A 23,677-nucleotide genomic window follows, 5' to 3' on the forward strand; every position below is an offset into this window, starting at 1 on the left:
AAATTGCAAACATCTGTTGGATCATCAAAAAAGCAAGAGAGTTCCAGAAAAACATCTACTTCTGCTTTATTGACTATGCCAAAGCCTTTGCATCTGCAGATCACAACAAACTGTGGAAAATTCTGAAAGAGATGGGAATACCATACCACCTGACCTGCCTCCTGAGAAATCTGTATGCAGGTCAAAAAACAAACAGTTAGAACTGGACATGGGACAACAGACTGGTTCCAAATTGGGAAAAGAATACGTCAAGGCTGCATATTGTCACCCTGCTTATTTAACTTATATGCAGAGTACATCATGAGAAGTCTTGGACTGGATGAAGCACAAGCTGGAATCAAGATTGCCGGGAGAAATAACCTCAGGTATGCAGATGACACCACCCTTATGGCAGAAAGCGAAGAACTAAAGAGCCTCTTGATGAAAGTGAAAGAGGAGAGTGAAAAAGTTGTCTTAAATCTCAACATTCAGAAAACTAAGATCATGGTATCTAGTTCCATCACTTCATGGCAAATAGATGGGGAAACAGTGAAAACAGTGACAGACTATTTTGGGGGGCTCCAAAATTACCTCAAATGGTGACTGCAGCCATGGAATTAAAAGACCCTTGCTCCTTGGAAGAGAAGTTTTAACCAACCTAGACAGCTTCTTAAAAAGCAGAGACATTACTTTGCCAACAAAGGTCCGTCTAGCCAAGGCTGTGGTTTTTCCAGTGGTCATGTATGGATGTGACAGTTGGACTATAAAGAAAGCTGAGTGCTGAAGAATTGATGCTTTTGAACTGTGGTGTTGGAGAAGACTCTTGAGTCCTTTGGACTGCAAGGAGATCCAACTAGTCCATCCTAAAGGAAATCAGTCTTGAATATTCATTGGAAGGACTGATGCTGAAGCTGAAATTCCAATACTTTGGCCACCTGTTGTGAAGAACTGATGCATTTGAAAAGACCCTGATGCTGGGAAAGATTGAAGGTGGAAGGAGAAGGGAACTACCGAGGATGAGATGGTTGGATGGCATCGCTGACTCAGTGGACTTGAGTTTGAGTAAACTCCAGGAGTTGGTGATGGACAGGGAAGCCTGGCGTGCTGCATTCCATGGGGTTGCAAAGAATCAGACACAACTGAGTGACTGAACGGAATCAACAAAGTAGATTTAAATCCCTGATCTACCACTTGCTAGCTCTTGGACCTGAAATGAGCTACTTCTCAGTGACTTTATTTCTCATAGAAAGCAATAATATTAAATTGATCTGACCACAGCAAGATTTTTTACATTTCCTTAACAGAACCAACAGTTGAGTTAGTATTTTCACTCGCTACGTCCCCTGGTTTATAAAGACTAGTAGTGAAATCTGAATAGTATCCATTAAATGCTTTTTACAATATTTTATTTTCTGCTGGGGGCTTCATATTCTGACCGTCCTTAATTTGAGTAAATTACTATGTAACCAGATAGTAAGTTCCAAAGTGACTCTAATCATCGTGAGAAGTATTTTTCAGTGACCAGTTGATGCTAATAGAATGTATACATTTTTATTCATGTGTTTTATTTAGTTGTATTGACAGAACTGCTTTTAAAATACATTCCGGTACAGAAAATATCCAAAAAGTAACTACAGTGTAAGCTTTATTCTGCTGTAGCGTTGATCACATTTTTATGTGAAATAGAAACTAGCAATTTGACTTCTTCCATCATTATGGAATGGCCTTTTTTAAACTTAAATTTTCAAAGTTTGAGATAATCATAGATTCTCATGCAATTGTAAGAATTAATACAGAGACCCTGTGTACCCTTCATCTTGAAGTAGTAGTAATCGCTCAGTCATGTCCTGCTCTGTGTGACCCCGTGGACTGTAGCCCTTCAGGCTCCTCTGTCCGTGATTCTCCAGGCAGGAATACTGCAGTGGGCACACATTCCCTTTTTCAGGGGATCTTCCTGACCCAGAGATTGAATGCAAGATTTCCTGCATTGCAGGCAGATTCTTTACCTTCTGAACCAACGGGGAAGCCCCACCCTTCATTTACTTTCCCTCAATGGTGACATCTTATAAAACCATAGTGTAATATCACAGTCAGGATATTGACATTGTGGTAATCCACTGGTATTATTCAGATTTTCACAGTTTTGCTTGTAAGTCACTTGTATGTATGTTTGTGGGTTTAGTTCTGTGCAGTTTTATCTCATGTGTATGTTCATGTATCCACCACTGTAGTCAGGACATAAAAGAGTTCCATCACCACCAGGATCTCTTCTTTTATAATCCTCCATACCTTCCTTCCTCCTGTGTACTCCTCTCTCCCTCCAGAGCATGCGCCTTCCTCACTCCTGGCGACCACGAATCTATCCCCCGCTCCTATATTTTGTTATTCAAAGAATATGATATAAATGAAATCATGTTATATGTAATCTTTTGCAATTGGCTTTTTTTTTAAATTCAGTTGTGGTTCACTAGAGATTTATTCTGGAGAAGGCAATGGCACCCCGCTCCAGTACTGTTGCCTGGAAAATCCCATGGACGGAGGAGCCTGGTAGGCTGCGGTCCATGGGGTCCCTAAGAGTCGTCGCGACTGAGCGACTTCACTTTCACTTTTCACTTTCATGCATTGGAGAAGGAAATGGCAACCCACTCCAGTGTTCTTGCCTGGAGAATCCCAGGGACGGGGAAGCCTGGTGGGCTGCCGTCTACGGGATCGCACAGAGTCGGACACAACTGAAGTGACTTAGCAGCAGCAGCAGAGATTTATTCAGGCTATTATATGTATCAGTAATTCATTCCATATATTACATGTATAATATTTTCTAGTATGGATATACCACAGTTTGTTTCATCATTTACATGTTGAAGGATATCTAGATTATTTCTGGTCTTTGATTGTTACAACTAAAACTTCTGTGAACATTTGTATACAGATTGTGACATTGTGTGAACATATGTTCTCCTTATTTTTGGGGGGTTAAATGACCAGGAGATCAATTGTTGAGTCATTTCGTAGTTGCATGTTTTGTTTTTTAAAATGCCAAACATTTGCTGAAATTGCTTACTATTTTATGTTGCCACTAGCAAGGTTTGAAGGATCCAGTTTCTCTGTACCCTCCGCAGCATTTAAGGTTATCATTATTTTTTCTTTGTTTTAGCCTTTCTGGGAACAGAACCTATGTAGTAATACTTTGTGATTTTAATTTGTTTTTCCCTAATGACTAATGGCTTTTCAAGTGGCTCAGTGGTTAAGAGTCTGTCTGCCAATGTAGGAGACGTGGATTCAGCCCATGAGTCTGGAAGGTCCCTTGGAGAAGGAAATGGCAACCCACTCCAGTATTCTTGCCTGAGAAATCCCACGACAGAAGAGCCTGGCAGGCTGCAGTCCATGGCGTCGCAGAGGAGTAGAACACGACTGAGCACACATTTCTCACCCAGTCCTTTATGTGGTCTACTACCAATAAGAGCTAGTGGTGTTCAACATCCTTTTATGTGCTTTTCTACCATGCATCCTTTTCAGTGAAATGGCTGTTCCTGTCTTTTTGCCCATTATCTAATTGAATTGTTTGATTTCTTTTTACTTCTGAGTTTTGAGAGTTTGTTACATCTTATACATTCTAGTCCTTTGTCAGATGTGTGGTTTGCAAATATTTTGTCATGGCCTATAGCTTGTCTTTTCATCTTCTTAACAGTGTCTTTTGCAGATAAATATTTAAAATTGAGGGGAAGCTCAATATGTCAGTTTTCCTCTTATGGATCATGTTTTGGTGTCAAATCTGTGAACACTGCCTGGGCCTAGATCCTGAAGATTTTTTTCCTAAATGATTTATAGTTTCTGTTTGAGTTAATTTTTTATTGTGGTAAAATATATATAACATAAAATTTGCCCTTCAAAGTGTATAATTCAGTGGCACTGAGTACATTCACAATATTGTACAGCCATCCCCACTCTCTAGATCCAGAACTTTTTCATCATCTCAAACAGAAACCCAGTGCCCATTAAGCAGTCACTCCCCATTTCTCCTCCACTCCCACCCCTGCCAATCATCAGCCTGCTTTCCGTACCATGGATTTGCTCTTCTGTATATTTCATATAAGTGAAATTATATAACATGTGGCCTTTTGTGTCTGGCTTCTTTCACTTAGCTAATGTTTTTGAGGTTCATTTATATTGTAGATGTAGCAACACTTTATTTCTTTTATGGATAAATATTCCATTAGTGGATAAACAGTTATTATTTATCCATTCATCAGTTGATGGACATTTGGTGTGTTTTCACCTTTTGGCTGTTGTGAGTAATACAGCTTTGAACATTTCATGCACAAGTTTTTATTTGAATACCTGTCTTCAGTTCTTTTGGGTAGATTCTTAGAAGTGAGTTAATTTTTTAATAAGGTATAAGACATAGGTTGCTCCTTGGAAGAAAAGCTATGACAAACCTAGACAGCATATTCAAAAGCAGAAACATTAAAAAAAAGGAAAAAAAGTGGAGATATCACTTGGCCAACAGAGGTCTGTACAGTCAAAGCTATGGTTTTTCTAGTAGTCATTCACGGATGTGAGAGTTGAACCATAAAGAAGGCTGAGCACCAAAGAGTTGATGCTTTCAAACTGTGGTGCTGGAGAAGACTCTTGAGAGTCCCTTGGACAGTAAGAAGTTCAAACCAGTCAATCTAAAGGAAATCAACCCTGAATATTCATTGGAAGGACTGGTCCTGAAGCTTAAGCTCCAATACTTTGGTCACCTCACTCCTAATGAGCGAGGAGCTGACTCATTAGAAAAGATCCTGATGCTGGAAAGACTGAGGGCAAGAGGAGAAGAGGGCGACAGAGGATGAGGTGGTTGAAGGACATCACTGACTGAATGGACATGAGTTTCAACAAACTCAGGGAGATAGTGAAGGACAGAGAAGCCTGGCGTGCTGCAGTTCATGAGGTTGCAAAGAAGTTGGACAAGACTGAGCGACTGAACAAGACTCAGGTTGAGGTTTTCTTTTTCTTTTTCTTCCTTTGCCTATGGATGTACAGTTTCTTCACTATTTTTTGAAAAGGCTATCTTGCAAGGGCCATTAATAACAGAATTATTTTAAAGCTTTCGGAGAATCCCTATCCCTAGAGTTTCTGTATATACACATTAATTGTGAAGAAAAGCAAAAGAATTTGTAATGCGAGCCTGTAAGGATAGTATGGTGGGTTTTATTGGAGTTTTCTTTATATTTGTGAAAGTTGAGGCTTGGATATTTCTGTTACAGACAAAGCAATTGTATTTTCTATGAAAGAAACATAGAGGTGATGAGGAAAAGATAAAACAAGTAGTCCATAAAGGGTTTTATCCCATGAATGACAGGAAGCCATTTAAGGTTCTAAGAAAGACAATCAGATCAAATTAAAAGATGGACTTTAAGAAAGATAACTCTTGGTAGAATGGAATATAGGCTCTAGTCAGGCAAGACTGACACAAAGGTGTGGGAAAGTGTTCACACCCCATTTAAATGGACTTGCCTGTATTTTCTGTGACATTTCTGACTCAGGAACTTAAACAAATTGAGAAAAATCAGCTTCAGATTCATAAAACTGGGGCCATTTTACATATGCTGCATTTAAATTGTTAGTTGTTGTTGTTGTTGTTTTTTTAAGTTCAAGGACCTAAAATCTTACTCCTAAAACTAGCTTGAGGAGAAAACTTTTATTTAAAGAAGACAACTTAACTGCTGTCTTTAAAGGCCTATTATTATTATTTTCCTTAGACTACTTTATCCCCCAGCTCCCAGAAAAGAATGTTTTAACATGAGTGGGTTACATGGGCTTGATTTCCTAGTCTTAGTAAAACCATTGAACTTTGTTACAAAATACTATTGAGAAAACTTCTGGGTCAACTTTTTAGTGAAGGAGAATAGAGTATATGCATTAAGAAGTACTGATTACTAATACTTCTTTAAAGTTTTCACTTTGGAACCCTTTTTTTCACTTCTTACTGTGTACAAAGTGCCTAAAAATGGTAGGAATCACTTCTTTGCTTGCTTTATTAGTCTGTAAGTTTGCATTGCTTTCTAAGCAAGCATGAAATTCACCTGTTTCTTCAAAAGTCGTGTAACTTTTTATTATAAAAATAATTGGTGTTAAATGATTTAATTTACCTGCAGGAATGATTTTTAACCAAATCTTCAAACAATTGCTTTACTGTCTGTTTGATGCGCTGTTTATTCCATTGCTAACTTTATTCCCTGACACATTGCTGTTTACCTGGGCTTGTACCCTCCTTAATGTGAGAAAATGTCATGTTCTCTAGGAAGCTTCCCCTTATTCTGGGTAGAATCCTTTTCACTGGGTTATAGAAACCTCTGAACCACTCTCAGAGCTCTCAGAGGGTTTGACGGAACAGTCCACCAATACCTCTGGTATAAGGCCTGGAACATAGTAGATGCTCAGTAGATACTTGTTGAAGGAAAGAAGGACCTGATATATACTTATTTATAGCAAGTTATTTAACTGTGGCCTGTTTATCGTTATTTCAGACTAATTTAGGAGTTCTCGCTAAGCATAGAAATCACTTAATTTTGTATTAATATGAGCAAAATGTATTAGGTTGAGTAAAAATTATTTAGTCTTTAACATTGGTATCATAATCTTCCAGAAAGGTATTTGGTGACATGTGTCCTGTGGGTAACTATATAATTGAAATATAATTGACAGTACAGTGTACATGTTTAAGGTGTACAGTGTGATTATTTGATACATGTATAGTGAAATACTTGCCATAATATGGTAAGCTAACAGTAGTCTTACCTCACATACTTTGTTGTTGTTACGGTGAAAACATTAAAGTTGTACTTTCATAGCAGTTTTCGAATGTATCATATGGTATTGTTAACTACAGTCATCCTACTGTACCTTAGATCCCTGGAACTTATAACTGAATGTTTGTACTTTGTTTTTATGTACAACTGAATGTTGTACTTTGACCCGTACTTCCCCATTTCCCCCACCCTTCAGCCCTTGGCAACCACCATTCTACTCTCTGTAAGTCTGATGTTTTTAGACTCTTCATGTAAGTGAGATCATGCCACATTTGTCTTTATCTGACTTATTTCACTTAGCATAAGGCCATAAAGGCCCATGCATGTAGTTGCGAGTGGCAGAATCACCTTTTTATGGCTGAATAATTTCACTGTGTATGTCACATCTTCTCTATCCGTCCATCTCTCTGGATGGACACAAAGGTTGTTTTCATGTCTTGGCTGTTGTATATGATGCTGAAAGCTTCTCTCTCTCTCTCTCTTTTTTTCTGAATTCTGTTTATTTCAGATAATCTTGTGGATCCTAGGTTTTTTCCAGGCTTGAAATAGCAGTTCTGTCCGTAGTCTGTAAAATTGCAGATAATCAGTTGTTGCTTATGATTGGCTTAAAAATCTGTGTAAAACTTTTGTTGAGCATCTGGGTATAGAAGAGCACCTGCATGACAGACTACTGCCCTTATTCTTTATTTCTATATCCTTGTTAATTCCCAGTCCTTACTCCAAGTACATAAAACTTTGAAACTTCTTTTTATTAAAAAGCCATGGTAAATAATGAAATTTTTAAAAAAATTTATTTTGTTGAAGTGTAGTTGATTTACAGTGTGTGTTAATTTCTACTGCTAAGCAAAGTGATTCAGTTACACATGTATATACATTCTTTTTATTGTTCTTTCTCATTGTGGTTCCTCATAGGATACTGTGTAGAGTCCCTGTGCTATTCAGTAGGATCTTATTGTTTGTCCATTCTACATATAATAGTTTGCATCTGCTAATCCCAAAGTTCTAATCCATCACTCCCCCGCCCCTCTCCCCCTTGGCAACCAGAAGTCTCTGAGCTTTTGAAGTTTTAAAAAGATCAGAGTGTTTTGAGTCATTTCTAATCTTATTTCCCCTTTTTGGTATCATTTCCTTAATTTTGACAGATTCTGTATATTCTCAGTTGCCTAATAGCAACTCATGTCCTAATAGCATTTAGGACAGAATGTAGACTAAAAGTCTCAAAATTTTAGCCCTCTTGTGTTTTATGATACGTTTCATTGTAAAGTGGACTAGGAGATGGAAACTGTGGCTTTGAAAATTGTCTGACATTAATAGTGGGATTTTTGGCAGGATATTTAATCCATGGAATCTCTAGATTATTAATCTCTATCTCATTGTGTAGTTGCAAAGATGGAATAAGATAGAAAGTTGTAAGAGCATAGTATAAACTATATAAAGTGTTAACACATATATAATATGTTCTTTTATTACTAAAATGAGTGGTTAGATGTACTTTCCTTTTTACCTCACTCATCTAAAAATGCGTTCATCAGGAGTTCTTTAAACTCTTAAGCTTTTACTTATCAGTGTTCCTATTATCAGTTTCTTAAACCAGTGCTGGGACAACAAAATAAATCTACTACCACGGCTCCTTGCTTTTTGCTGTGTTTTTAGTAAAATTAGTTTATAAGCATCAGCAAATTCAGTTAGACATAGGCTTATTATCTAACTCTGTTCCTCCATTAGGCTAAATAGTGCTTTAGGGGTTGAGGAATAGGTTAAAATCCAACTAAAGGCAACATTTATGGGATTTCTTTTTTAAAAATGGCTTATTCATAGTCAGTGACCTAGTGTGGTAAACTAAAGAGAATTGATTTCTTTGTTAATTGATGTCACATTTATTGAGTACCCACTTAGTCTGTACTTGGCCAAGGCAGCATGACATTTACTATTATATGTGAGTTTGTTTGTTTCTCGAAAAACTTTCTCCTTGGAATTTTTATCTGCTAGCTATAAACTATTTTAAGGAGTTCAAATGGCCTTGTTACAAACAACTTCTAAGAAAACTAGGTTCCAGAGATCGGTTAGACCTTTAGACTGCTGATAATTCAAATGGGTATGAAAAAGTTTCTTGTGATAGGTGCTCTGTGCACCACATTTTTGGATAATAGCAGGATGATGAAAAATACTATAGGTTAATGTCAATCTGATAACAGTGTAGCAAAAGCTAATTTTTGGAAGAGTATAATATGGCCAGGGTCATTCCATTAGTAGTGAATGTTATATTAAAAAGAAAAAGAAACAACCCTATTTTTCCTGTGGAGGACACATATAATGAACAGATATCCATTCTTTAGTGTTTTCTTCCAATTTTTAAATTAATGAATTAGGATGTGGAAGATTCAATTATAGAAAAGCTTATTTTTTACATTTCTTTCACTGATATTAATAAGTTGCTTTCTAGTAATCAGATCAGAATTTCATTAAAGCTATGTGATGTAAAGTATTTTAACCTTATTTTATGAATTTGAGGAGTTGTATACTAGAACAATTCAGGTAGCTTGTAGAATGTTGTACATCAAATTGATGTTTTCAAGTAAAAGAAATCAGTTTTAGCATGTTTTGCAAAAATTTATCTTTAACAAAATAAGTTTACATTTCCAGGACCAGAATTAATGCAAGAGTTTTTAATATCTTACAGTGAGTTTACTTGGGCTAAGTTGGGTCAAGGTAGCTTTAGAAATGAATTCTATCAGAGAAGACTATTATTAGAGACAAATACAGAAACCTCACTAGCTGTTAATTGTGTTCAGGAGATGAGATCTGGTATCTTTGGTCTGTATCAGGGATTCAGATCCCTAAGAAAAAGGTAGCCCTTGCCTTTTCCCTTCTGGATCTATCTAGAAACTGTTCTGCATTTAACTTCCCTTATTATGAAGTGATTCTTCTTACAGGCAAATAATCAGTTAAATACCATTTGTAGTGAGAATGTTTTTTTCTGTTACCCAGTCATTTATGTTGAACAGATTGCATTTGTTACCACCTGCAGAGAAAATTTTGCTATACAAAACTGTCTTTACAATTCCTTTTTAAAAATTGTTTCCTTTTCTTCTTCCTTGTTGCACATTTTTGCACTTTGTATATTCAGTTCAAAAGAACAGCTAGGTAAAGGGGTACACTAATCAGTGGTGTCCTTTTCTCATGGTTCAGCCTTGTGCTGCCTCACATCTAAAAGTGAGAGGAAGCATTCCTTCAGTGTGCAGTGACTGCACCTCTCGCTAGGGCAGTGATGTTCTAAGTGTGGTCCGGGATCCGGTGCCAGTCTGCAGACAAAATATGATAGTAAGTGTTTAGAAACTTCTTGTAGTTTGACATTGCCTTGACATCTGAGTGCATTATTTTGTATTTTACAAAAATACTAGTCCACAGCAAATTGGAGAAAGTTCTTCACCGTAGACAATTTGAGAAGTACCAGGTTAGATGGCTTCCTCAACTTCTAATACAAGCCGTCACAGCCTGGGGCTGGGGGATGGATGTTGAATGACTGTCCTATTAGTCTGTCTACTGTTGATTGATTACATGCTCAATTGTAGCAAAGCCCAAATGAATGTTTCCCTGGCATAAAACCAAGGATTATCCTGTCAGTAATCATTAAATGAATCAGCTGTTCCTGTGGTTTCTGAATAGCTTTTTATTGTTTCTCACTGGATTTGAAGTACTATCTGTTGAAGTTGTATAGTCTGGCAGCCTTAATAATTCCTACATTTTCCCTAGAATTTACTGAATCATTTGAAAAACTTATAGCTGTTTCTCTCTTAAGTTAATAAGCTACATTCACTATAAAATACAGTGGTTGTTAAATATGGCTCAAGTTTGGTCTAACATAAAAGCATGAGTAAGAGAGAAAAGAGAATCTCCACTAACAGTAATCACTAATGATGAAATTTTGCTGTCTTAGATGTGGCATTTTACTTTTGGATATTTTGATTATTGCTCCTTTAAAAAATCTGTTTGGCAGTTGATGACATTATTGTAATTGAACCACAAGTTTCTCCTAGCTCTGAAAATATTCAATCTACAATTTAGCATTATATCTATTTTAACCCTAATGAAAAAAAGTGTCCTAATATTTTTTGAAAAGCTGCTTTTTAAAGAAAATGGCCACCGTTACAGGGTAACAGTTCTGCATGACCAGTGTAAAATTCGAATTTAATAATGAATTTATTATTAATATGATTGTCCCACTTTGTATTTATTAATGCAGATAACGAGGAGAGTTGGCAGACGGGAAGCATGAGTTCAGATGCTAGCCAAGGCGTGGTCACTACTCCTCCTCCTCCCAGCATGCCTCACAAAGAGAGGTATTTTGACCGCATCAATGAAAATGACCCAGAATACATAAGGGAGAGAAACATGTCTCCTGATCTGCGACAAGACTTCAATATGATGGAGCAGAGGAAACGAGTTACTCAGATCTTGCAAAGTCCGGTGAGTCAAAATGATTCAGAAGCATTAATTTTTTTTACTCTTTGGAAACCATGATACAGTGAGGTCGGAGGTATCTGCTTTTGGGTTAGAAGAGTGGTGTAGGAAGGGGGACTGGTTGTCCCCAATCTTTCAGAGGCAAAATAAGCACCTAGTTTATAAATTTAATTTGCAACAATTTAATAATAAACTAGCATCATCTTGATGGTAACTTTTCTTATGTGATTTTTGAGTGTAATGTTTCATTACAGGGAAACAAAAGATGCTACTAAATTCAAGGATTCCCATTTCAGACTGAATATCTGTAAAGAAAAGAAAGGCATGAGTGAAGAGTTAGGAACCAAGAAATGAGTTAAATACACCCCATGTGCATATTTTCTTCCTTTGGATATCTTGACAATCATAGGAAGACTTAAGGTTTATGAAGATAACTATCATTTGGCAGCTTAATATTCCATGCACCTAATGTAGGTGCACATATATGCATGCACACCAAAGTAACTGAATTAAACATAGATTCTAACCTTAACTCAAGCTGAAAATTCTGTCTGCACAGTAATATCCAGACTTTGTAAATCATGTTCAATTGATTTAAGTTTCCTATACACCTTTAGTGGAATTGTAAAGGTCACATATAAGTGTTGGAAAATGAGTGATCAACTTGATTTAACATGCAAATTGAATTCATAACTGTATGTATAATGAAGATCATGGGCCCCTTAAGATAGAGTTCATCATACATAGACACACAATGCCCAGGATAGGGTTGTATTAGATTTCCAACTTAGGTACTAAAATAAGCACCAAGACATAGAACTGCCTGAGGTGGCCCTGGTAAATCATTTTTGTTGTGCCCTTGTGGATTTAATCACAGAGATTGAGTCCAAAGCCAAAGGGGAATTCCATTCCTGACTAATTCTCCTGTATCAGTGGCCTAGATAAAAGCAAATAGAAGTTATAAACACAGTGCAGGCTTTCAGGAATTCAAGTATAGCTTAAATATAAAGCTATCCTTTAAATAAACCCTTAAAGAAACCTTTTCTAATGGAAAGGAGGTTAGCCAGAAAATTTAGGTGGCTCAGAGGTTAAAGCATCTGCCTGCAATGCGGGAGATGTGGGTTTGATCCCTGAGTCGGGAAGATCCCCTGGAGAAGGAAATGGCAACCCACTCCAGTATTCTTGCCTGGAGAATCCCCATGGATGGAGGAGCCTGGTGGGCTACAGTCCATGGGGTCTCAAAGAGTTGGACATGACTGAGCGACTTGACTTCACTTATCATGAGAGAGTAAATGTTCAGTGCCTTATTTTATGCAAACAAGTTTCTGTGTTTATAAATACTTGAAGGGCAGACTCCACTTTGAAGAACTAACTAATTAGCCAAAGAATTACGGTAGCATATAGGATAAAGTAACTGAAAGAATGAGATGAAGTTCAGATTTTGTTCAAGATTAAATACCAAGATTTCTTTGGGTAGTGCTTCAAAGAGAATCGTTCAATTCTAAGTAAAGCTTTAAAGGAAAAAGTACCAAACTACATTTTTATGCCAGGGTGTTTTAAAAATAATTTTTCCATTAAACTAAAACAACATAACTGAGATTACCTAATTTTTTCTTTTTTTTTTTTACTTGTGTATTGCCACTGTAAGATTGACTTTAAAATACCAATTTTACTTATGCCTTGGGGAACTTAATGAAAGAATGGTAAAGGGCAGGTGTGTAGATTGTCATTTCCATGTTTATATGGCAAAGAATGATGATTTTCAGCCCAGAAGGAAACAAAAGAATTTTCTTTTTGTACAAAAGAAGATTTAAAAGAATTGTGGATAGGTCATTTTTTTCCCTAGTTCTTTGCTAGTGAATTTAAAATCTTGTTTGTGAAAGACTTGGAAAAGTATATACATTTTGTCTTTCTGCCATGTTTTAGGACATGGCTTTCAAATTTCTTTTAATACAACAAACTTTTCACCAAAGGAAATGATGTATGGTGGCCTGTATTACTAAAAAACAAAACTTAGCAGCTTCAAACAACAAGGTTTTATTATCTCATCATTTCTGTGAGTCAGGAATTCAGGAGCAGCTTAGCTGAGTGGATCTAGCTTAAGGTCTCTCATGACGCATCTGTCAGGGCTGCTGCATCTGAAGGCTTGACTGGGGTGGAGGTTTCCATTCTTTTAAGATGGGTCACTCACCTGGCTGTTGGCAAAAGGCTGCAGTTTTTTGCCACATGGACCTTTACTGAGGCTGTTTGAGTGCTCTCCCCATGAGGAAGTATCTCAGAGCAAAGAGGGGCCTACAGTGCCTTTTATGACCTAATCTCAGACATTTCACACAATACTTCTGCCATATTTGTTAGTTTAGAAGTGAGTCACTAAGTTCAGCTCATACTCTAGAGGAATGAAGCTCCACCTTTGGAGGGGAGGATTGTCCACTCTCTGATCACAATTTATTTTAAAAGCACCGCAGTCTGCCATAATTTATCTACCTTCCTCCCACGTGCAAAATGCACTCACCATCTCCTACTACCCCTGCAAAAGTTTCATCCCATTACAACATTAGCCTGAATCCAAAATATTGGCTTCTAAATCTGGTCCAGATATAGGTGATCTGCCTCAAGTGAAATTCATTAAATATAGTTCCTCTCAATCTGTAGACCTGAGAAGTGCCCTCACACCCATTCAGTGGTGGGACACACCCAAAGCTAACTGCTGACATTCCTGTTCAAAAAGGGAGAAGATTGAGGACAGAGGAGCCACTGGTTCATAGCAATTCTAAAATCCATCTGGGCCAATGTTTGAAAGTTCGCTTGATAAGAACTCAGTCCTTCTGTTTAGTAGAAATGACTCTCCCTGGCTCTTGGCTCTGCCCTCTGGGTTTTTGGTTCCATTCTCTGAATTACTCTTCCTTTTCCTTAAAAAGTAGCCTGTGTTTGCAGCTGTGTATTTTTCTCACCCTGCTTCCTTCTTGTGGAGGTTTTAGAGTTCAAAGACCTCTTTTCTTTTTGTACTCTTTGTTTCTTTAAGTCCAAGCTTGTAATGTTTCTGTGAATATAATTTTCTTAAAAACTTTATGTGTCTCCTGTGAATATTGAGGTTCATTCTGTTAGACAAAACCCATAACCAATGAAGATCAAAATCAAAGGTATTACTAGTACATGTTGTAAGAAACAAATTGTAAGTTTTCTCTTTGAAATGCTGAGTTCATTTGGGGAGAAAGTAAATCAGGAAAGAAACTAATAAAAGCAAAGTATAATACTTTTTTTTTAATAACTGCTTACTGTATACCAGGCAACTATTAAGTATTGAATCCTATTTAATCCTCAAAACAACTCAGTCAGTCAAAGAAGTATTACTGTCCCCTAGTTTTCAGATGAATAAACTGAAACTTAGAGCCATTAAATAATTGCAGAAGTTTTTATACCCTTAGTTAAATAGCGGGGTCTGAATTTAAACTTCAAACTTACACCCTTTCCTGCTAGGCATAAAGCATTCAATAACTATGAGAACGTTCCACCTGTGTTTTATTCTTCTTCAAATTCTCTTGCTCAAGAGGAGTTTCAAATCATAAGACATTTTGGTGTCTGTGAATTTGGATGACAAACACAATGCCTTATTGCCTTGAGCTGAGAAAATAGGAGAAGAGTAATTTGTCTCATCTCAACTTCAAATATTGTTTCTTTCTAGAAATTTCATGGCCTTTTGACATGGTTTTTTTAATTTTAATGAAGTATTTGTCTTAGAAATTAAGTGCTGGTGAATAAACTTATTTAGAGATTTTGTTAATGCACTCAAGAGAATCTACAAGTTTTCTTTGTCCAATATACTCCTTGTATATATGTCTTTGGAGACATATATATGATTGTCCTTGTCTAAGAATGAAGTATCCAGGGCAGATGGTTAGAATTTAATGATGGGCCTCATCAAAGTTAAAGAAACGTGTAAGTTGAAAACTTCAGACCGTTGTAGATATTTAGTAAATTCTGAATACTTGTATGGATGGATATATGAATGGCTAAATGGACTTTGAGTCATTAAACACTTGAATGTTGTCCAGTAAGTTCCTACTGAACTGTACTGCTTAAATGAAAAACAGTTGGCAAGTTTCAGAAAAAGAATGAAAGTTCTTCAAGTCATATCACTGTCAAAGCAATTAGACTTGTTGAGAGAAGTGTATAATGTTACTCTGAAAGATAGGACAACAGCAGTGTAGGTGTTGGTTGGTCAGGCCCATGACACACTAGTGCCTTTTCTTTTAACTTTTCATTTTGTGTTGGGATATAGCTGATTAACCTGAAGTGACTTAGCAGCAGCATAGTCGATTCACAATGCTGTGATAGTTTTGGGCGTGCAGCGAAGGGACTCAGCCATACATATACATGTGTCCATTCTCCCCCAGACTCCCACCCAGGCTGCCGCATATCACTGAGCAGAGAATTCCATGTCCTAGACAGTAGATCCTGAGACACAGTAACGTTTCTTCATAACAGGGCAGCGTGTAATGCTTCAAACTTATTTTAAAGATAGGAGAAACTTCAAAGTCTATTCATGTTAAAATTTCCTGTCTCTATAATTAAGGCCTAAAATTTTTTAACAGGTCACCTTAGTTAAAATAGGTCAGAATTACCATGATTTATCTGGTCACTTTGGAAGTTTCAAATGGAAATATTCTTTATTAACTTTGTTTGCAATTTTATTAAAATGCCAGCTTTAAGAAAAGATATTATTCTAATCTTTAGCTTTATATTAATTACACATAGATATATAAGAAAGATCATCCAGAAGAAAATTTGGTTTATGTGTTTTTTCTCCTTTCAACAGGACCAGTGGTAATCTATTTCCAAATGAATACATTTCTTAATGGAGAAATTCTAAGTAAGTTTGTTATGCTCCTAATTCCACTTGAGGAGAGATCTAATAACATAATTGCAGGGTGCCCTGGGGGCAGCAAGTCTGTAATCTGTTTTTCTTTTTGCTCCAGTTTTTCTTTCTAGTAATTATTATGAGGTACAACACCCAGATGTGGGTATTTAAAATCCAGCTCTGAGATTTATCAGTATTCTGTTAACCTGATTTTTGTAAGTTAGACATTACTTATAGGTCAGTCAGTGTAATTTTATTTTTAGCCTTAACCAAAACTATCGCATCATCAGTTTGTTTTATAAAATAGGTTCTTTTCTGTGATTTAAAAATAAAAATTCTTTCATTTATTACCACTTTCTTCTGACAGTTCTGATTTTAGCTGCAGAAGCCTTAAGATCTGATATTTCAAATTACTCCTACTTTTGCTTTATAATATACATGAATGTGTGTATACCTGGTAGCTCAGTTGGTAAAGAAACTGCCTGCAGTGCAGGAGACCCGGGTTCAATCCCTGGGTCAGGAAGATCCACTGGAGAAGGAGATGGCCACCCACTCCAGTATTCTTGCTTGGAGAACCCCATGGACAGAGGAACCTAGTGGGCTACATATAGCCCATGGGGTCGCAAGAGTCGAACATGACTGAGTGACTAAACCACCATCACATGTGTATACTCTATACTCTTACCTTACGTGAATCTCAAATCTCTTGAATCCTTTATGTTTTTACAAGATTATTTTTATCCATACATTTATGAATTCAGAATTACAGGATCACTCCCTTAACTGACAGGAGATATACAAATAAAACAGTATGAGATTCAGAAAAGCCTTTAAAGTCACCCTCTCTCTAACTTAAACATTTTGTTTTTCACCTAGTGATTTTTTTTTTTTAAACCACATTTTTTTGGACATGTGTTTGCTGAGAGAGCTATCCCAACTATAATGTTCTGGGGACAGACCAAGTTTTCAAGTAGGATTTTGTTTGAGTTGAAGAATTAAATGACTTTTCAAAAATTTATAACTTTCTGTGAAGATTCACTTCTTAGTTTAAAAAAAAATGAATTTCTTCCCTTAGATGATGGACAGGCCTAATTACACAGGAGGAATTTCTCATTCAAGTGACAGACTGATAAGACTGTTTTCTAGAGCCTCAGATTCCAGTGCTAATCACCTGTGAAATGGATCTTTCCTATCACTAACTCAATTAAGATGAGATCAGATTCTTTGCTTTCTTTCCTTATATCTAGGAAAATACAAAGAAAAGAAGCTCTAACTTATCGACTATAATAATTCAGCACTGAACTAGCCACTCAGGGATTCTCTAGAAATATGAAAAACACAGTCCCAGCCATCAGATATTTAACTCTATAGTACAGTAGGAAAAATAAATCACAGTCCTGATAAGTACCCTAAATGCAGTATAGGCAAATGTTAAAAGAATTCAAAGTGGAGTGGGAAGAGAAGTAATATGGAGATCCCTCCTAACAGTGGTGATTAAAGGAGAGACTTCAAGGGGAATGTGGCATTTAAAATGAGTGTTGAGTATGAAGGGTAAGAATTTATCTGGTAGAGGAACAGTAGAAGCCAGCTTTTCCCTTTGATGAAATATAGTGAGCAAGGATAGAAAAGTACACGTTGTGGATCAGAGCATGAGGTAGTAATGGGAGATACAGCCAAAAACTAACCTAACAGATTGTAGGGATCCTGGAGTACCAGACTGTTGTGACCTAAGTTAGAAGTCAGCCAGTTTTCTTATCATTTCTAGTTTTAATCTGTTTGTATCAATTTTTTGTACATGCATATAGTGCTTGTTTTGGATCTGGGCTCACCACCACTTAATCGCACTGTGACATTAGGAAACTCACTTAACTTGAGCTTCTCTTTCCTTGTTGGCAAAGATGGACCTCACATGGTGATTTTGACAGTTAAATAACATGAAGCATATCGTGCAGTGCCTAGCACAGAGTAGATGACTGTTTTATGGAAATGTATGTACATGGGGTTAAATACAGTACTGCTAATGTAAAGTGGTTTTATGCTTTCGTGACAACACTTTTGAAGATTAGAATCATCATTCATTAGACTGTATTTTGGCATTTGAAGGCCTTAGAGAATCTATCACTCCGTTGGCTTTCTGCCTTATTCGCGTTCATGTCTTCAGGGTGTAACAACCCCCAATATCTCCTCTTCTCTGGTCTCTATGTGAGAAGGAAGATGGTTTATGCTGTAAAACCACATATGTGTGTGTGTCGTTTGATCTTTTAACCTGACTCCTCTAACAGAGACCCTAGGGAATTGTTGGTTTAATCTGACTTCAGAAGCCCAGCATGTGATCTTGCTGCCCTACTTAAAAGTGAGTTTCTTATTCTGCTTTGATGGGAGAATTCCTAGCTGTAAGAGGGCGAGTTTTGGTACTCCAAGATCTGCTATATGATTTTTCTTGCTTTATGTCTCACTATGACCTAAAGCTCTAATCTAGCCCGGGGTTTGCTCGTGCTTCTGATCACGGCACACCTACCGCCTTATTAGCCGTGCAGACACACCTAAGAGACATTTCAGCTTCAGTTGCAGACCACTGCAGTAAAACAAATATTGCAATAAAGTGAGTCACACAGAGTCTGTTTCCCAGTGCATGCAAAAGTTATGTTTATATTATATTCTATTAAGTGTCCAAGAGCATTGTGTCTTAAAAAAAAAACAATGTACATACCTTAATTTTAAAATAATGCTGTTGGATAAATGGCACTGTTAGACTTGCTCTGCACAGGGTGGCCACAAACTTTCAATTTATTTAGAAGAAAAAAACATGGTACCTAAAAAAGCACAATAATGTGAAGTGCAGTAAAACAAGGCATACCTATAACTGGATTCAGTGATACTACTCATCTCTGATACAATCAGGCAGATATCCTATACCCAACAGAGTCTGAGATTTGAATCACTATTCCATTTACTTATTAGCTATGCAACCACAAGCAAGTAATTGCCTGTTTTAGGACTTTATTGTGAGATTCAAATGAATGAACTGTAAAGGATTATTTTATTAATATTGAATTTTAGTAGGAACATGATTAACTATCCACCATAAAGACAAACAAAATTTTTATTTTTTGACATAATATTTTAATGAAAGCTTAATATGTTTATTGATAAAATTTTAAAGCCAGCTGAAACAGTTTTATATCATTAGTAAGTTTTATACTAACAGTTTTATGACTGAGGTAATTATCTGAACAATATTTCAAAAATATTTGCAACATTAAGAACTGAGTTATAAATGTCCATGACAAAAAATATTAAATCTTCTGGAATAAAAGAATTCATATCTGTTGAAGCACTGTCAACTATATAAAAAGGCTTTTCATTTACTTTGAAAATTATTTTCTTCTCCTGTACGGCATGGAAGCTATTTACTAGCCTTAAAAGGGAAATTTATATATTTATCTTAATTTCAAAAGGGCTTACGCATTCCTCTATGACACCGTGGATCATCTCAAAGCTTTAGGATGGTACTATCTTAGGGGATAAATGGAAGTTTTTTAAAAAGGCATTTTCACTGATGAAAAAAGCATTTGACCTGAGTCCTTGTCTCTGACATTTACTAGCTCTGTGACCTTGAACAAACTTTTCAACCTTTCTTATTTAGCTTTCTCAATATACCCAGCAGAAATTTCTCATCAGGATCGTAAATAATTGTGATTCTCTTGAGCAACTACTTGGTTTTGTTTTTTTTTTTCTTAAAGCCATTGTAAATCAGCATACTGAGCAATTGTCTTGATTCACGTTGGCTGCTGGAAACTTTAGATAAAAATTGGCCCATCTCTAGCAAATGATACAATTTTATAGTGTGCTGTTTGTATCTCAACCTCATTCCTGGCTCAGTCTAACCTCCATATGCTTATTTTCTCTTTAGCTTGATTTTTCTTACCAATATTTATTTTTGTGTCATTTTAATCTATGGAATCTGCCTTAAATTCTTGCTGGACCAACATAAGGTGCAGTATTCAATAAAATAAATAATGCCTACTTCTCAGAGCTATTGTGATACATATAGTAGGTATAATTTTTTTTTCCTCACTGAATCAAAGAATATTGGTTATAGCTTCTTTGAGTTAAAGCAGGTTTAAATAGAGTTTGATTTTGAAGGGAAGATAAAGTTTCAGAAGAACAGATTGGCCCATTGCCAGATGTCTAGAAGTTTTTTGTAGTTTATATAAAGATAAATGAGTATGTCTGGAAGATTCTTTTCCTTTCAGCCTTAAACATGTTAAAACACTCATGTTAGTCATCAATATGAAGATGTCCATCCATCTTATATGCAGCTCACAGCCGTTTTATGTTCACAAGGTCTTAGAAATATATTAATGGAGTTTTTCTGATAAGTGTAATGTGTCTTTGTCAAGCATATTTTATATAATAGTATCTCTGGTTTAAATCACATACTTAAATGAACTAGATAAAAGTCAATGGAATTAGACGGTTAGAATTTTTTTATAATTATGCCAAGGATTTGTGTTTAACAAGCCTTGCATTTGTAAAAGGAAAACCATGTTTAACTGGTATAAACTGCACTATGAACTCAGAATTCAAATATGGTCACAACTAGTATTTTTTTAAATTAATCATTCAAGCAGCATCTTTCTCTTGGAATTTCTACTTTCCCCTAAATTGTCCCAGGAACTTAAAGTGGTTTACATAGTCCAAAAAGGTTCATCAGTGGTTTCCATATCCAAGCTGTGGTGTGTGGTACACGTGTCTGCGTCTCTGAAAGCGTCACACCAGAGTCTGTCCATCACTGACTGCCATTGCCCCTGCCTCTCACTGCCACGTGGTGGTGGTGTTGAAACCCTTGCCCAACAGGAGATGCAGGTTCACTGCTGACTCAGATGCCTCTGCAGGCCATCGCGGTGCAACGGGGAAGAAGGACCTCCTCCGCTCTTCCCGCGCTAGGCTCAGTTAAGGTGTTCTTTGGTGCTCCATGGTTGAGCTCCCAAGATTACAGTTATTAACACTCAGCTCTTCCAATTCACATCACAGATGCCTTTCAACTGTTTTCTAAAAGCAATGCAAGCATGAGTCAGGACTGGTTCTAATATGTACTACCACCTCGTAGCCTTACAACCACATTTCCCCTTTCAGCATGAGCTTCTATGCCATTATCTAAATTTTTTAAAAATGTTCTTCCTTCTGAAAACCTCTGAGGTGTATTCAGCCTTCTCTAAGAAAGGCTCCATCTAAGCAGCCACTCCAGAAGATTGTATTCCCAGCCTTACAAGGAAGACTACTCACAGGGACTCGAAGGAGAGTCACTCTTCTCGGGAGAATTTCCCAGTGATCTCCGTGGTGTTTATACCTGCTCTCTTGGAGGAAATGATTACAAAGCAGTATATTCTGCCATCTCCCTCTGTGGGAGGGAGAGTGAAGTGGGAACAAACTGAATATACTTTCCAGCCGGGCATTCTGCTACATGTGTAACTAATCTCAAATGGAAGAGCAAGGTCTGGATAATTTACAATGCAAGCGCCTTCATGTTTAAGGTGAACGAATATAGACATGAGCAAGAGAATAGGTGATTAATAAACTAAGTGTTGGTTGAGTGTGATAGAAATACAAAGCCAGCTAATTCAACTAATGTGAAGGATTGGGGGATTTTTCAAATGATGAATTATATTAGCAACTCAAAGCTTACTGGAATAGAAACTGTTCTTTTAATATTCAGTATTTTTATTTGTATAAATACTGTCTGCCACACTTACATCCCCCTTCCCAAAAGAAGAAAAGCAGAGCTCCAAAACAGGAACATTTAGTACCCAGAGTTGGGAGGAAAGTTCGTTCTTTAGCACAGTGTTGCAGAGGGGAGTAATCAGCTCTCTGCTCTTTATGAGTTTGTTTTCAGAGTTTATAGAGCTAAGGAATTGCCATGGAAATCATAAAATGGAAGCCTTGATTTACTATGTCTTAGTGAAGACTTTTGCTGGGAGTTGCTAGAGTCAGAGGCATGTTCCATTCAGATAAGGAGTCTATCCTAACCTAGATAATAAGCTGCTGGGCAAGGAATGGGTCTCTTTTTACATCAGGCTATACTGGGTGCTCTAGTTGCATATTATTAACAGAGTTGCCTTTACCCATGCCTTTGTATTGTGGATGTTGTAAAGCTCATTTTCTTAGAGATTAAGAATGCCTAATGATTTTCTATCCCCTGAAAGCAAAGCTTTTTGCAGCTGCTTCCAGTGTTTTAATTTTCTTATTTTGTGCTTTATATTTATTTTTAAATAGTGTAAATGAAAGTTATTCCTGAGAGGAATGGGGGAAAGATTGATTATATCAGAGCAAGTTATGTTGGGGTCATTCTGCTCCACGTGACACGCATGTGCTCAGTGATTATTTTTGTGTATTACAGGCCTTTCGGGAAGACCTGGAATGCCTAATTCAAGAACAGATGAAGAAAGGCCACAATCCAACTGGATTACTAGCGTTACAACAGATTGCGGATTACATCATGACCAGTTCTTTTTCGGGCTTTACTTCACCTCCCCTCAGTACGTCAGTTTTGTAAAGTTTGAAAAACTGTAATTTCTTCTCCACTTTGAACAGTGTACATTTCTAGCAGCATGTTCTGATCTGGTTCAGTGCTTCAGTTTATAACATCTAATACTTAGAGTAACATAGTGTTAGGGTCTCTTACTTTTTCATACCAACCAGACGTTTACTAGACTTTGTGAGGTTTACAGGATAGTTATAAAATGTGGTCCCTGCCCCAGATAAATGCATATTTGAGTTGAGGAGACATACACTGAGTGCACAAAAGATTAAAACTGCAAGTTAACTGTAGAGGGAAAAAATTACAAAGCAACGTAAAAGAAATTGTCTACTGACTTTTTCTAAGTCATCTTGCTATGAACTCAGAGTTGGATTTGATTATGGAGTGACGTGGACTAAAAGAACTTTATGAAAGAAGAGAGGCCTCAAGTAACCAGACTTTAAAACGATGGAGCAGTAGCAGTTAGACTTGATGTAGAAGAGGTGTTAGCACATTTTATCCATTCACCAGGCCTTTACGGAGAGTGCCAGTTTGGTGGACTGAACGCTGTCAGGATGCCGAGAGTCATAACTGGTTGAGTACAAGCACTTTACATCTCAGAGCGACATGCACAGAACTGACTGCTGCACCTGGGCAGGCACAGAATCCTAGGCCTCAGGGACTTTTCTTTTCCTTCTCTTTCTTTCTTTGGTACTTCCTTTTTTTCTTTTTTGTTAAAGATTTACAAGTAGGAGTTCAATGAATTCAAGTACTTCCCAAATAGAGGAATAGCATGCAAAGAGACATGATGGTGGGAACGTGCAAGGTGTGGGTAGAACTCAAGTGGATCAGTATCTTGGCACACACATCTGGTTAAAGAATCTTTGAAAGAGTCCCAGAGTGAGTTATAAGTGCTTGAACTAGAGTAGTGGTTGTGGGAATGAGAACGAAGAGATCAGTGAGAAGGGCATAGTCAAGGAAGGGGAGAGAAGACTTATCAACAGGTTTGAATGTGGTGATGGTGGGGGTGGCAGATCAGTGGTGAGAGGAACGATGAGTTCCAAC

General features: G+C 37.0%; 1 protein-coding gene across 7 annotated transcripts in view; it reads left to right on the plus strand.

The window, feature by feature from the left end:
* ADD3 (adducin 3) overlaps nucleotides 1–23,677 on the plus strand; it is a 130,239-nt gene that overhangs the window by 89,976 nt on the left and 16,586 nt on the right. For all 7 annotated transcript variants that reach the window (XM_061162606.1, XM_061162602.1, XM_061162609.1 and 4 more), the window contains 2 exons: nucleotides 11,017–11,240; nucleotides 22,493–22,631. In XM_061162606.1, coding sequence (XP_061018589.1) covers nucleotides 11,046–11,240; nucleotides 22,493–22,631 — 334 coding nt within the window. In that variant the 5' untranslated portion in view covers nucleotides 11,017–11,045. The remainder of the gene's footprint in view (nucleotides 1–11,016; nucleotides 11,241–22,492; nucleotides 22,632–23,677) is intronic.

This window comes from Dama dama, chromosome 15 (genome assembly GCF_033118175.1).
Source record: "Dama dama isolate Ldn47 chromosome 15, ASM3311817v1, whole genome shotgun sequence".
In the NCBI taxonomy this organism is placed as follows: Eukaryota; Metazoa; Chordata; class Mammalia; order Artiodactyla; family Cervidae; genus Dama; species Dama dama.